Here is a 13,580-nt window from a genome sequence, read left to right on the forward strand (position 1 = left end):
GAAGAAGGGAATGGCAGGCACCCTCAGATGGATTAAAGGACTCCTAATTACTTACACCTGCAGAAGCTGTCACTTCTGTAGGGCGTGCAATCAGCTGCCCAAGTGTGTGCTGGGAAAACGTGATTGTTTAAGCCTGGGGCACAGCTCAGAGCCCGCCCAGACTGAGGCTCTCCTACCGGGGTCATTAGCCCAGCGTGGGCTCTGCAGGCATTTGTTAAGGTGTATTGCATGCCTGGACATAAAAGCAGGTGGCCGAGAGAGCCTACACGCCTGTTCCACATGCAAACAAGTTGTGACCATTGAAAAAAACAGAATCCTTCTTACTTTATGATTGTGAATTCTCTTTTCCAGCTGAGTCTGGTGGTTCACAATGTGGCTGGCACGTTAGAATCACCAGGGAGACTCTACAAACCCTGATAATTGTACCTAGACCAAGTAAATCAGCCTCTTTTGAGCCGCAATTTTATCTTCTTTTTTAATTGGAGGAAAATTGCTTTATAATGTTGTGTTGGTTTCTGCTGTACACCAAAGAGAATCAGTCATAATTATATATATTCATATCCCCTCTCCACATCCCACCCCTCTGGGTCATCACATGCTGGGCTCCCTGTGTTATATACCAACTTTCAACAACTACTGTGAAATGGAATATTTCCTGCCGAATCAGTAAACAAGGATGTCACATCATTGTGATTTCAGGCCTCCAAACATAAATTTCTGAGTCCAAGGGGCACCCAAAAGGGAGAACAATGCCTGAGATCCAGCAGCTGTCGGCTGCCGCCACTCCCTGCGGTAAGTGAGGACCTAGGATGGGAAAAATAAAAAAGCAGGATGCTGGCCCTAGACAGCTGAGACGCGTATGAAAGGAGTGACGTCAGTGAGATCACTGAATCACTGAGATCACTGCTTGCATCTTCCCATACCTAGACGAGCGCTAAATTCCTTAGTTTCAGGGATCTGGTTTTCCTTAATTAACAATAATCTCTAATGTCCAGAATACCTGCCCCCTTTGCTGCCAAACCTAGATATAAACTGCCTCCTCCGCCTGCCTCCTCAGTTCTCTCAGTGTAACTTGCGATGCTGTCTCCCAGGTTTGAAGTCCTAAGAATGACCACCAAATAAAACGTAACTCTCAACTTCCGGGTTGTAACTCCTTTTTAAGTCAACACCATCTATTTTACACACGATGGTGGATATACGTCAACACTGCTTTCTCAGTTCATCCTACCCTCTCCTCCCCGCCCCAACTTGTCCACAGCAGGGCCAAGTAATACTTCTTTGCAAATATGTACTACATCTTCTTTATCCATCCATCTGCTGATGGACATCTAGTTGCTTCCATGTCCTGGCTATTGTAAATAGTGTTGCAATGAACACTGGGGTGAATGTGTCTTTTAGAATTGTGGTTTTCTCCAGGTATATGCCTAGTAGTGGGATTGTGGGGGTCATGTGGTATATTTATTCCTAGTTTTTAAAGGAATCTGCACACTGCTCTCCATAATGGCTCCATCAGTTTACATTCCTACCAACAAAGCAAGAGGGTTCACTTTTCCCCACATCCTCTCCAGCATTTATTGTTTATAGATTTTTTTGATGATGGCCATTCTAAATGGTGTGAAGAGAGGCTTTATTGTAGTTCTGATTTGCATTTCTCTAATAATGAGAGTCCCTTGGACTGCAAGGAGATCCAACCAGTCCATTCTAAAGGAGATCAGTCCTGGGTGTTCATTGGAAGGACTGATGCCAAAGCTGAAACTCCAATACTTTGGCCACCTCATGCAAAGAGTTGACTCATTGGAAAAGACTCTGATGCTGGGAGGGATTGGGGGCAGGAGGAGAAGGGGACAACAGAGGATGAGATGGCTGGATGACATCACTGACTCGATGGACGTGAGTCTGAGTGAACTCCGGGAGTTGGTGATGGACAGGGAGGCCTGGCGTGCTGTGATTCACGGGGTCGCAAAGAGTCGGACACGACTGAGTGACTGAACTGAGCTGAATAATTAGAGATGTTGAGCATCGTTTCATGTGTTTATTAGCCATCTGTATGTCTTCTTTGGAGAAATGTCTGTATAGGTCTTCTGCCCATTTTTTGATTGGGTTGTTTTTCTGATGTTGAGCTGTATGAGCTGCTTATATATTTTGAAGATTAACCCCTTTTCAGTTGTTTCATTTGCGTCTTTTCATCTTGTTTATAGTTCTCTGTGCAAAAGTGTTTTATTAGGTCCCATTTATTGTTTTTATTCCCATTAATCTAGGAGGTGGGTCAGAATCTTGGTGTGATTTATGTCAGAGTATACTGCCTATGTTTTTCTCTAAGAACTTTATAGTTTCTGGCCTTAAATTTAAGCCTTTAATCCACTTTGAATTTTACTTCTATGTATGGTGTTAGGACGGAGAAGGCAATGGCACCCCACTCCAGTACTCCTGCCTGGAAAATCCCATGGACAGAGGAGCCTGGTAGGCTGCAGTCCATGGGTCGCTAAGTCGGATATGACTGAGCGACTTCACTTTTACTTTTCACTTTCATGCATTGGAGAAGGAAATGGCAACCCACTCCAGTGTTCTTGCCTGGAGAATCCCAGGGACGGGGCAGCCTGGTGGGCTGCCGTCTCTGCGGTCGCACAGAGTCGGACATGACTGAAGTGACTTAGCATAGCATATAGTGTTAGGAAGTGTTCTAATTTCATTCTTTGACACATAGCTGTCCAGTCTTCCCAGCACCACTTATTGAAGAGGCTGTCTTCAAAGACTCAAATTGTCTAAATGACTATACTACCCAAAGCAATCTACAGATTCAAAGCAATTCCTATCAAATTACCAATGGCATTTTTCACAGAACTAAAACAAAAAAAATTCACAAAATGTATGGCAACAGTTCAGTTCAGTTGCTCTGTCATCTCCAATTCTTTGCCACCCCATGGACTGCAGCGCGCCAGGCTTCTCTGTCCATCACCAACTTCTGGAGCTTGCTCAAACTTATGTGCATCGAGTTGGTGATGCTATCCAACCATCTCATCCTCTGCCATCTCCTTCTCCTCCTGCCTTCAATCTTTCCCAGCATCAGGGTCTTTTCCAATGAGTCAGTTCTTCACATCAGGTGGCCAAAGTATTGGAGCTTCAGCTTCAGCATCAGTCCTTCCAATGAACGCTCAAGGTTGATTTCCTTTAGGATTGACTGGATGGATCTCCTTGCTGTCCAAGGGACTCTCAAGTCTTCTCCAACACCATAGTTCAAAAGCATCATTCTTTGGTGCTCAGCCTTCAACTCTCACATCCATACATGACTACTGGAAAAACCATAGCCTTGACTGGATGCACCTTTGTTGGTAAAGTAATGTCTCTGCTTTTTAATATGCTGTCTAGGTTTGTCATAGTTTTTCTTCCAAGGAGCAAGTGTCTTGTAATTTCATGGCTGCAGTCACCATCTGCAGTGATTTTGGAGCCCCCCCAAAATAAAATCTGTCACTGTTTCCATTGTTTCCCCATCTATTTGCTGTGAAGTGATGGGACTGGATGCTATGATCTTAAGTTTTTTGAATGTTGAGTTTTAAGCCAACTTTTTCACTCTCCTATTTTCATCAAGAGCCTCTTTAGGTCCTCTTTGCTTTCTGCCATAAGGGTGGTGTTACCTGCATATCTGAGGTTATTGATATTTCTCCTGGCAATCTTGATTTCAGCTTGTGCTTCTTCCAGCCCAGCATTTCACATGATATACTCTGCATATAAGTTAAATAAGTAGGGTGACAATATACTTGAGGTACTCCTTTCCCAATTTAGAACCAGTCTGTTGTTCTGTGTCCAGTTCTGTTGCTTCTTGACCTGCATACAGATTTCTCAGGGAGACACTAAAGACCCCGAATAGCCAGAACAATCTTGAGAAAGAAAAATGGAGCTGGAAGAATCAACCTCCCTGACTTCAGACTATACCACAAAGCGACAGTCATCAAAACAGCGTGGTGCTGGCGCAGCAACAGAAGCGTAGACCAATGGGCAGCAGTTTCAGAAGCTCCTCGGGCGATTCCAGTGAGCTGCTGGGTTTGAACACCGGTGCTCAACCAGTGGTTCTCAAGCTTCAGCTGCATCAGAACCACAGTGAGGGCTTGTCAAAACCCACGCCAGAGATGAGTAAATGCGGAGGGTGTTCAATACTTTGCATGTTTCATATAATGTTGTCAGTGCTCAAAACAATGAATTCCTTTTGCATCAGAATAGGTAACCTTTTTGTTTTTGCATATACAACAGGCAGTATTGAATGTTGTCATCATTAGCTAATGTAGTCATTTTTACGAGACTATTTCATTCTCATCCTTCAGGTCTCAGAAAAGGTATCAGACTGAGATGCCTTCAGTCTGCCCTTGAGAAAGGCAGTTGTATCCCATCACCTGGGCCCTAAACACAGCCTGTTCTCTTATTTCCTCTTGTTGCAGGTAAGCTCCATGATGACAGAAACCTACCTGGCTTCTTCATAGTGGCAAGCATTCCAGACCCCTGCTGAATGTGGGTCTGTTGCCCCCACAGAGCAACCCTGGGAAAAAGGCACCATTATGGCCTGTATTTCACAGACCAGGGCATAGAGATACACAAAGACTAAGAAACCTGTCCAAGATCACAGTGGAGGAACTGAGATTCAACCCGTGTCCTGACCAGAGCTGGGCTCTTAAACCACTATAAGAATTACCATGTCTTAAGCAGCAACCTTCCTTCCCAGCAAGAAACTGAATCACTCACCTAAGAATGTCAGCTATATTTGCCTTACTGCCACTTAATCCAAAGCTTATTTTTTCCCAAGTAACTATTAAAAATCCAGAACCAATACCCATGTGGCCAACCTGGGTAGTAATAGTGGCAACCTATTTAAAAACTGTATTGTCCACAACAGAAACCTACCTCCAAAGTCCCAAAGCAGGTTAAAGATTTTCCATCTCATATATAATCACATTACAATATTTAAGTACATAATGCTGGTATTCAGGGGAGGAAAAATCACATGAAAACAAATGGATGTGAATAATCTGACTTTATTCAGCATGCTAATAGTTTAAAGTGGTAATAAATTAGTATATACAGTTATCAAAAATATTGGGGGCTTTCCAAGAAAAGGGTTTCTGAATGTGTACACCGAATTATCTGCAGAATCCTCTGATGTGGAGTTACTGAAGAATGAAGTGTCTTCCTCTGTAAGTCATCTTAGTGTTTAGATTAGAAAGGTTTCGATTACCATTCCAGCTCCTGCACACTACGAAGCCTGAAATTACAGTACTGAATTTAGAAATCCCCGGATTCAGTCTCCCGATTTTAACAGACGAGGAACCCACTGGTCTTGCCAAAGATTACAAAGCTAGCAGGTCACAGAGCTGGATTACAAATCAGGCCTCAGAGGGGCTCTGAAATGTCTGTGAAGCTAAGCAAGGGACCCCAAAGAACCCTAGTTACATCTGCAAGACCCCTGATTTTACCTTCTGCTTAACATAGGATTAAATCCTGATGTGTTCTTTGTGGTTAACCGATGTAGTGACTCAGTTGCTTTCGGGAATGAAATCATGCCTGTGATCACATTCCTGAATATCACTCATCACCAGTGCCACTGGCTTGTCTCCTGGGACGTTTGGACTTGGGCACCTTTTCTTCCTGCTCTTACACTCACAGCAGAGGTGACATTAAAGATGTCTGTTCTTATTTGAAATTCATCATTGGTTATCGGTATCTACCAAACCATCAGATCTGAGTGTGGGACAGTCTTTTTCTCTTTGTAATTCATCCCCACCAGTTAGCACACACCCTGCTCTGTTCACTTGAGCCACCACTGGTTTCAAAGCTACTGTGGATGACTTCTGGGGTGTCAGTGTCCCCGACAGTGATTTCTCAACATATCAAGAACACACCGTACACTTCATATAATGCACCAAGCAGTTCTGGCATACAATTTTTGGTGATTTACTTCTCAGTCTAATGGCTTCATATAGCTATGCCATTGGCAGGAGAAAAAAGGCCACTGGCCTGTTTTAATTTAAACCCCCAATGAGTGTATAAAACATTCATCAGTTAGTAATAAAATGCTCACATTCTGGCAAGCTATTTTTCTCATTAATTGCAGGAGCCAATTCCACAACAACCCACCAGACATCAGTTAATTTTATGTACATACAACAAAGGTGTGTACCTAAAGGGAAATTTGGAATTTCCATGCAAGTGATTCTATTTCTTGCTACTCTCATGGCTGTGGCAAAGAAGACCAATGGCCTATCTTTGTATTTTTCTTTTTCTCCAGGGTAACAATTCTCTGCAAGAGTGAATGTATGTGTGGCTACAGCTTATAAAGGCTTACTATATATGCCCTTGGGCTTTCCTGGTGGCTCAGTCAGTAAAGAATCTGCCTGCAATACGGGAGACCTGGGTTCGATCCCTAGGTGGGGAAGATCCCCTGGAGAAGGGAATGGTAACCCACTCCAGTATTCTTGCCTGGAGAATCCCCATGGACAGAGGAGTCTGGCGGGCTGCAGTCCACGGGGTCAGAAAGAGCCAGACGCGACTGAGCGACTAAGCACAGCACATATCTGCCCTCAGGGCATATTTAATTAGAACAGGCATCTCATTTTCAAGTTCATCCTTAGTAAATACAAGGGCTGTTATCAAAGCTTTACCTTTTAGGACTAGTGACTGATTTGGTAGTAGTGCTGAAAGCACAGCCACCAGCCACGAAGACTTGACCTTAACCCGTCTAGAGTAAAATCTCATTAGCCTTATCGAAAAACAAATACACACACAAGAGGCCAGATACAGAAATATTAGTTGCACTGATCTTGAAAAAGCACTCAAGCATTTAATTAAATAACTAAGTAGGCATAGTTTTCTCTTCTCGTTCTGTTGCCAGTTTCACTTCCTTTGGCTGTTTTTTATCTTGTCCTGATTTTCAAGGAAAACGCAGAATATTGATAAGGGAAGTCCATATCCTTTGACTGTTTTGTTTTTTGACTTTTCTTCTTAACTCACTAACTTTGTGAGCTCAGTATATTTTTTCTTTGCACCACCACCAGGACTCAGTATATGAAGCATAATGAAGTGGCACGTTTAACAGAACACAGATCCCTGACGAAGGTCAGCGTGGTGAGGGAGTAGAAGGCGCAGTCCCAACAGACTAGAGGCAACTGACTTCCTTCAGTTTACAACAGCAAAGAGCTGACGTCAAATTGCATAGAAAGGGCTGATTTAAAAAATCTTCGTAAGTGATTAAAATAAAAATCTTTTTAAGTTAAAGAAACCTAATGCTTTGAGGTAGATGATGCTGTTGTCAGATAATGAAGTAATAGTGTAAAGATATAAAAATAAAACTGAGGGAAAAAAGCACTGATTTGAAATTATCTTCTTTTATGTTTGGATGGAAACACTTCCAATTCAAGGTTTTGAGCACAAAATCCAGGCATGTCATGTGGTGGACTTGCTTCTTCAATTGGAGGTGAACTTGGCACCCGATGGAAAGAATCCAGACTCTCATGAACAGCAAACCACAAAAGGACTGTCCCCGTAAAGAAGCCAGTGACTCGGCATTAGACTTTTCCAGCTTGCCTCATTCCCCAAGTTCAGGTTTTAGAACCTAAAAATCTTCTTCAGCATTTAACTAGTTCTTTGTTGGTGGAAGGGGCTGGGACTGTCTCTCCACACGTGAACTGATCCTAAGACAGAACAAGAAATTACATTACTCACTGAATGTCTGTGTCACAGATGCATCAATAGTAAGATTTCATTTTGTTACACAGTCAATCTTGCTCTGTTAAGTTTTTCCTTTGCTCTATGACTTCATCCTTGGTCAAAGTCAGCACTAGAAATATAATCTTGAATAATCTTGCCCAGTTTTTAGACCCAAATTCATATTTAATGCACCATATTATTATCTTAGGTGGCTCTAGTAGTAAAGAACCCACCTGCCAATGCAGGAGAGGTAAGAGACGTGGATTTGATCCCTGGGTCTGGAAGACCCTCTGGAGGAGGGCATGGCAATTCACTCCAGTATTCTTGCCTGGAGAATCCCATGGACAGAGGAGACTGGCAGGCTACAGTCCATACGATCACATAGGAAGACACGACTGAAGTGACTTAGCACGCACGCACCTTACCTTATAAACATGTCCATCTTCACTACAGAGCTCGCACTTCTTGGAAATCACATTTACAAAACACATGTTTTAAGGTTCTGTATTAATCACTACTTGCACTACTACTTCTCCAATATTTGGTCACTCAAATACCTGTTCTCTTCAAATTACTTGTTCCAACTAAAGTGGGTAGCTCTTTATGTTTCCCAACACAGATAATCTGTAAACTAGCTACTTTGTAAATGAAGTTCAACCTCTGATGATTTCTCCTGGCTTATGCCAGCCACCCCCAGAAACCTCTGCCTCCCAGGTTACCCCTCATCTCCTGTAGTCTGACCCCTGTTAAGGACCAGCCTTATTCTGTCCCTGGCAATCTCTGACTCCTGCCCAGCACCTGGAACCCTCCCACCATGCTCTTTGGAACTTACGGTCCACCATCAACATGAGGCTCCATGTTCTCAACCTCTGAAAACAGCCTTCTTGCTCTAACACAGGGGTCTCAATGGGTGGTGGGAAGGAGGTGTTACTTTTATCTTTGGGGACATCTGGCAATGTGTAGAGACGTTTTGGGTTGACATACTGAGGGCTGCCACTGGCACCGAGTGGGGAGAGGCCAGGGATGCCACTCAGCAGCCTCAGCGCACGATCACCCGCCTTAAGGCCGCAGTCTCTCCTCACAGCAGCACTCGTGCTCACCCTTGTCTGGTTCTGTTTCTTCAGAACACATTTAAATCAAGAATAAACCAGTAAACGGCTAAAGTACAGTCTAAGTTACAGCCTGTTTCTGTCAGGAGTCTGTCTTGTTCCCACCTTGCCTATAAGCACTTTAGAATTTATCCTTAAGAATGTTAAGCACTGTTATGGGACAACTATATCTCAACAACAACAACAAACACAACAAACTCAGAAAATACAATGTTAAGTCTCTTAAGACTCCATTCAAAGTACTGACCAAAAGCTGGGGGTGAGGGGGCAGTCACAACATTTGTTTTCTATTGTCAACATCTTTGGATGAAAACAACAGGACGTTAAAGACTAAAATGAAAATTGTAAAATTCCAACTATGGCACAGCTCAAACAAGATAATACAGAATTCTGTATATAAGTCAGGTAAGAGATACTATAAAACTGTTCCTTTCAAAATAAGTCCAGGAACTCTGAACGATTCTAATTACTTATTAAATAATGGAGGAATAAAGACTTTCAATTAATCTTTATGATCATTTTCCTGTTAAATAAGTAATCCCAGTAAGATTCATTAGATAAAGAACAGTTTATTGTCCTCTCCAAAAAAAGTTAATAAATTGAGCTTTAAAAATTTTAAGTAACAATGTAATACAAAATTTTAATTTGCAATTGCTTATGAATGGCTCTCGGAGAAGGCAATGGCAACCCAGTCCAGTACTCTTGCCTGGAAAATCCCATGGGCAGAGGAGCCTGGTAGGCTACAGTCCATGGGATCCTGAAGAGTTGGACACGACTGAGCGACTTCACTTTCACTTTTCACTTTCATGCACTGGAGAAGGAAATGGCAACCCACTCCAGTGTTCTTGCCTGGAGAATCCCAGGGACGGGGGAGCCTGGTGGGCTTCCGTCTATGGGGTCGCACAGAGTTGCACACGACTGAAGCAACTTAGCAGTAGCAGCAGGAGCATGAATGGCTCTTTAAAATTCATTTAAAAAATATAGCATTTTCCTAACACACCATTAGAAAACAATCTCCTGCACTTACATATCACAGGCAGACTGCTCAAGGTTCTTGCAACCCTCTCCCCCCTCCCCCTTGTTTTAAAACCTGACTCCTTACCTTGTCATAAATCACTTTTATAATGAGAGAGCAGCTAGGGCAGGTTGCCACATCTTCCCCATTCTCCAAATCTTCCTATAAATAAAATTAAACACCGTATGGGTCAGCGCAGCCTTCCCTTTGTGATCTCCTCATCCCCAACCCTCTCACTTCTGTGGGCAAGCTCCTTGGAGGCTGGCCTCCCCACAAGGCAGTTCAGTTCAGTCGTGTCTGACTCTCTGCGACCACATGGATCGCAGCATATCAGGCCTCCCTGTCCATCACCAACTCCCGGAGTTTACTCAAACTCATGTCCATCGAGTCGGTGATGCCATCCAACCATCTCATCCTCTATTGTCCCCTTCTCCTCCCGCCTTCAATCTTTCCCAGCATCAGAGTCTTTTCCAAGAAGTCAGTTCTTCACATCAGGTGGCCAAGGTATTGGAGTTTCATTGGAGTCCAAGGTATTGGACTATTCATAGTCCTTCCAATGAATATTCAGGACTGATCTCCTTTAGGATGGACTGGTTGGATCTCCTTGCAGTCCAAGGGACTCTCAAGAGTCTTCTCCAATACCTCAGTTCAAAAGCATCAATTCTTCGGCGCGCAGCTTTCTTTACAGTCCAACTCTCACATCCACTGGACAAACCCACAAGGCACGTGAGGACCAAAAGCACCTCCCGAGAGAAACGCCTGCCCCATTCTTCCCTGGAAGCGTCACTTGGGGAAAAAACACCCAGGAGGGTGAGTCATGGTTGAGTCGTCTAAAAACCCACCCCCACCTCGGAAGACAAAAACACACTCCTTCCTCCAAAACGCATCCTAGGGAGGGGAAGCTTGAGCGGCGGGGGTTGGCGAGAAGACTGGTACTCGCTGCCATCCACCCCCTCCCCGCTCTCCTCAGGCCTGACAGAAGACCAGAACCACTGACGGCGCAAAGTACCGACTCTGGTAGAATTCAGAAAGGGATGATAAAAGGAAGCGGATAACTCTGAGCCGCGCGGCTCCGCGGCAGGAACTCGGCAGAGCTAACACGCGCCCGCTCCGAGGAGCCTCCCGTTACCTTGGTGATGCAGAAGTTATCCCCACACGGGCAGGGGTAGAAGTAGGTCTCCGAGTCTTCGTCGTATTGGAAGTCCTCGATCTCCACCTCATCGTGAAATACCGCCATCGTCACTGGAACCGGCACAGGTCTCTCAGCTTCGCCGTCCGACCCAGGCCGGGGCCCCGGGCCAACTTGGCTGGCGCCCGCCCACACGGGAGTCTTCACAGAGCACCCGCGCGCGGAACCCCGCTTCCGGCCCACGGAGGCCCGCTTCCGGCGCAGAGACAATGACGCAACTCCGGGAGTCAGGCCAAAGGGGTGACCGGGCAGCGGTCACCATGGAGATGGCGGCTCTAGGGGGCGGAGACACGGGCGAATAGGGCTCGCGGCTCGGGGTCGATCGAGCGTCGCTCCGCCTATCGGGCGACAGCAACCAATGGCATGTGGGTTTCTCTCACGCGCCTGTGCGTCACTTCGAGGACGCCGGAAGCTCTCCAGAGCCGGGGCGGGGCTTGGCGCTGCGCGAGCGGCTGGGTCGGCGCGGGGGTGGCGGCGGTGTGGAGACTCCCGATTGAGGCGTAGTGTCTCGTGTCTCACGTCCGTGGGCCTCAGGCCTTAAGCAGACTCCGTAGGAGGCCCCGGTCGGCCTAGGTAGCGTCAGCCCGGCCCTTGGCGCCGCTGGCGGAAAGCGCTTTGCGGGGTGAGAGGCGGCGGCGGGAACTGCTCAGCCCCCTGGACCTCCCCGGTGAGGGACGGAAAGCTGAGGTCTTGATTCACCGAGTGACTTTGAGCTCCGAGCGGCGCGTGGCTTGTGATCGGGCCGCGCTCGGCTGTCCAGGTACAGCCCGGCCTCTCCCTCAGCCCAGCTTCTCTTCAGAGGCCCGTGAGGTGTGTGGTCGAAAGGACCAAGCGAGGTCTGTTACGCGGGGTTGACGCTCAGTGTCATTCTTCCACCAGTGCTGGGAATCTAGGTGTCATTCATTCCGTGTTAGTAGTCTTTAAACGGAGATACAGAGAGTCAGATGTCTTGACCGAAATCGCACATCTGGAAAATGAAGAGCCTGGCTGTCCCCAAAGCCTAGGAACGAATGACTTAACTGGTGTTGAACCACAGGTCCGGGAATTGGTGATGGACAGGGAGGCCTGGCGTGCGTGGGGTCGCAAAGAGTCGGACACGACTGAGCGACTGAACTGAGCCGAACCACAGTTTCTTCTTTGAAAGAGAAATGGAATCAGCGCGCAGAGTTATTATAATACCATGAGGCCTTAATATACGTTAAAGTGAAATGCAGATAAAAGGTGATACGTCTTGTGTTGGCAAAGTGGGATTTCATGGGAGTTTTGCTCTATTATTCAAATCTTGGTAGAGTAGGAAGGCAGTGGGGAAGAGCCCTATTGAGAAGCAGATCTGGGCTCAGAAGATGACTGTTTGGATCTGGGAGCTGGATATTTACGTTCTTTGGCTTTATTTCCTCTTCTCACTGAAAAAGAGTTGGATTAGAGATGATTTACAAGACTCCTTTCAGGTCTAACATTTTACTTTTGCGTGGAGATTGCGAGTTTTACATGGTTCAGCAATCACATGTAGCATATTTATGTTAGCATAATACATATGTACACTTCCCTATGCTTATTTATGCATACACAAATGTTTGCATGAATTAATTTTGTGTGTGCTGAAGTTCCAGCTGGTTTAGCTCCTTTAAAGCTTGAAAACCTAATGGTAAAGGAGTCTTTGGGAGATAATTTGGAAGTTACATTAAAAGGCTTTATAGAATATGGCAGAGGCCTCACAAACATTGTGTTTTCCTTAATTGGAGATCTAACCAGCAGTTGGAAAGTGTTTGTTAAACATTTGTTAAACTCATTGCGGGTTAACTGGACTGATTTCTGCTTTGAGCAAAGGAGCAGCAAAGCCCTTTTGGTAAAGCCTGTGTAGTTCAGAGGCTGCTCGCTGTGTCTGTGAGTGAAGTGAAAGTCGCTGAGTCGTGTCCGACTCTTTGGGACCCCATGGACTATTCTCCAGGCCAGAATACTGGAGTGGGTAGCCTTTCCCTTCTCCAGGGGATCGTCCCAACCCAGGGATCTAACCCAGGTCTCCTGCATTGCGGGCGGATTCTTTACCAGCTGAGCCACAGGGGAAGCCTTTGTAGACCAGGATTTTCCCAGGGAGCCTCTTGGAGAGAGGAGGACAGAGTTGATAGTGTCAGAATGGTAGTCCCAGTGATCATTTTGAGGTCGGGAATCTTTTTGTTCTTTAGTACTTCTGAGCATAAGTACCTCCAGAATAAAGGTGAGTTGTTTTTGAAGGTCCGGAAATGGGTGCATATTTGGTTCATGGAAGTATACATTGGTAGACCTTTTAGGAAGCAGTTTGGGTCTGTCAAAAACAATTTGCTGAGGAATTTTGAAATCTGAAGTTAGTAATCCTAACTTATAAAATCCTAAATTATAAAGAAAAATCACCCAACAACTCCTGTAACTTTTTGTTACAGGAGTTGTTGGGTGATTTTTCTTTATAATTTCTTTGTAATTTTCCAACTTTTCTTTGAGTATGTATTACCTCAAGTAGAAAAAGGAAGGTGAACGAGCCACTTTACTAGTAGTAGTTGACACTGCGTGCCAGACTCTGTACCAAGTGGTGTTTAGATGCATC

General features: G+C 45.2%; 2 protein-coding genes across 7 annotated transcripts in view; one reads left to right on the plus strand and one right to left on the minus strand.

The window, feature by feature from the left end:
• Positions 1 to 6,805: 6,805 nt before the first annotated feature.
• Positions 6,806 to 11,356, minus strand: DPH3 (diphthamide biosynthesis 3). 4 transcript variants are annotated; one of them, XM_061425205.1, is made up of 4 exons: positions 10,943 to 11,356; positions 9,901 to 9,975; positions 8,522 to 8,807; positions 6,806 to 7,673 (listed from the first exon to the last, which is right to left on the minus strand). In XM_061425205.1, the coding sequence occupies exons 1-4, from the start codon at positions 11,048 to 11,050 to the stop codon at positions 7,615 to 7,617; spliced, it is 528 nt and encodes a 175-aa protein (XP_061281189.1). In that variant the 5' UTR covers positions 11,051 to 11,356; the 3' UTR covers positions 6,806 to 7,614. The 4 variants fall into 4 exon arrangements, with proteins under 4 accessions (XP_061281189.1, XP_061281198.1, XP_061281204.1 ...); XM_061425214.1 differs by having other exon boundaries at positions 8,522 to 8,801; positions 10,943 to 11,354; XM_061425220.1 differs by lacking the exon at positions 8,522 to 8,807 and having other exon boundaries at positions 10,943 to 11,218.
• A 21-nt stretch (positions 11,357 to 11,377) lies between these two features.
• The window catches only part of OXNAD1 (oxidoreductase NAD binding domain containing 1), a 52,908-nt gene continuing 50,705 nt past the window's right edge, over positions 11,378 to 13,580 (plus strand). Inside the window, exon 1 of one of the 3 annotated variants that reach the window (XR_009737971.1) lies at positions 11,378 to 12,223. The gene's annotated coding sequence lies outside the window, so the exon portion shown is untranslated. The remainder of the gene's footprint in view (positions 12,224 to 13,580) is intronic. The other 2 variants (XM_061425186.1, XM_061425192.1) reach the window with 2 other exon arrangements.

The sequence above is a fragment of the Bos javanicus genome, chromosome 1, assembly GCF_032452875.1.
Source record: "Bos javanicus breed banteng chromosome 1, ARS-OSU_banteng_1.0, whole genome shotgun sequence".
NCBI lineage: Eukaryota > Metazoa > Chordata > Mammalia > Artiodactyla > Bovidae > Bos > Bos javanicus.

Excerpts from the sequence above, each read along its gene's own strand:
- DPH3 (XM_061425205.1), bottom strand. The coding sequence starts at position 11,050 with ATGGCGGTATTTCACGATGAGGTGGAGATCGAGGACTTCCAATACGAC. Across the intron at positions 8,808-9,900 it reads TAAAAGTGATTTATGACAAG|AAACAGAACCAGACAAGGGT; the intron begins GTAAGGAGTCAG and ends TGTGTTCTGAAG. Across the intron at positions 7,674-8,521 it reads CCTCATGTTGATGGTGGACC|GATCAGTTCACGTGTGGAGA; the intron begins GTAAGTTCCAAA and ends GTTCTGTCTTAG.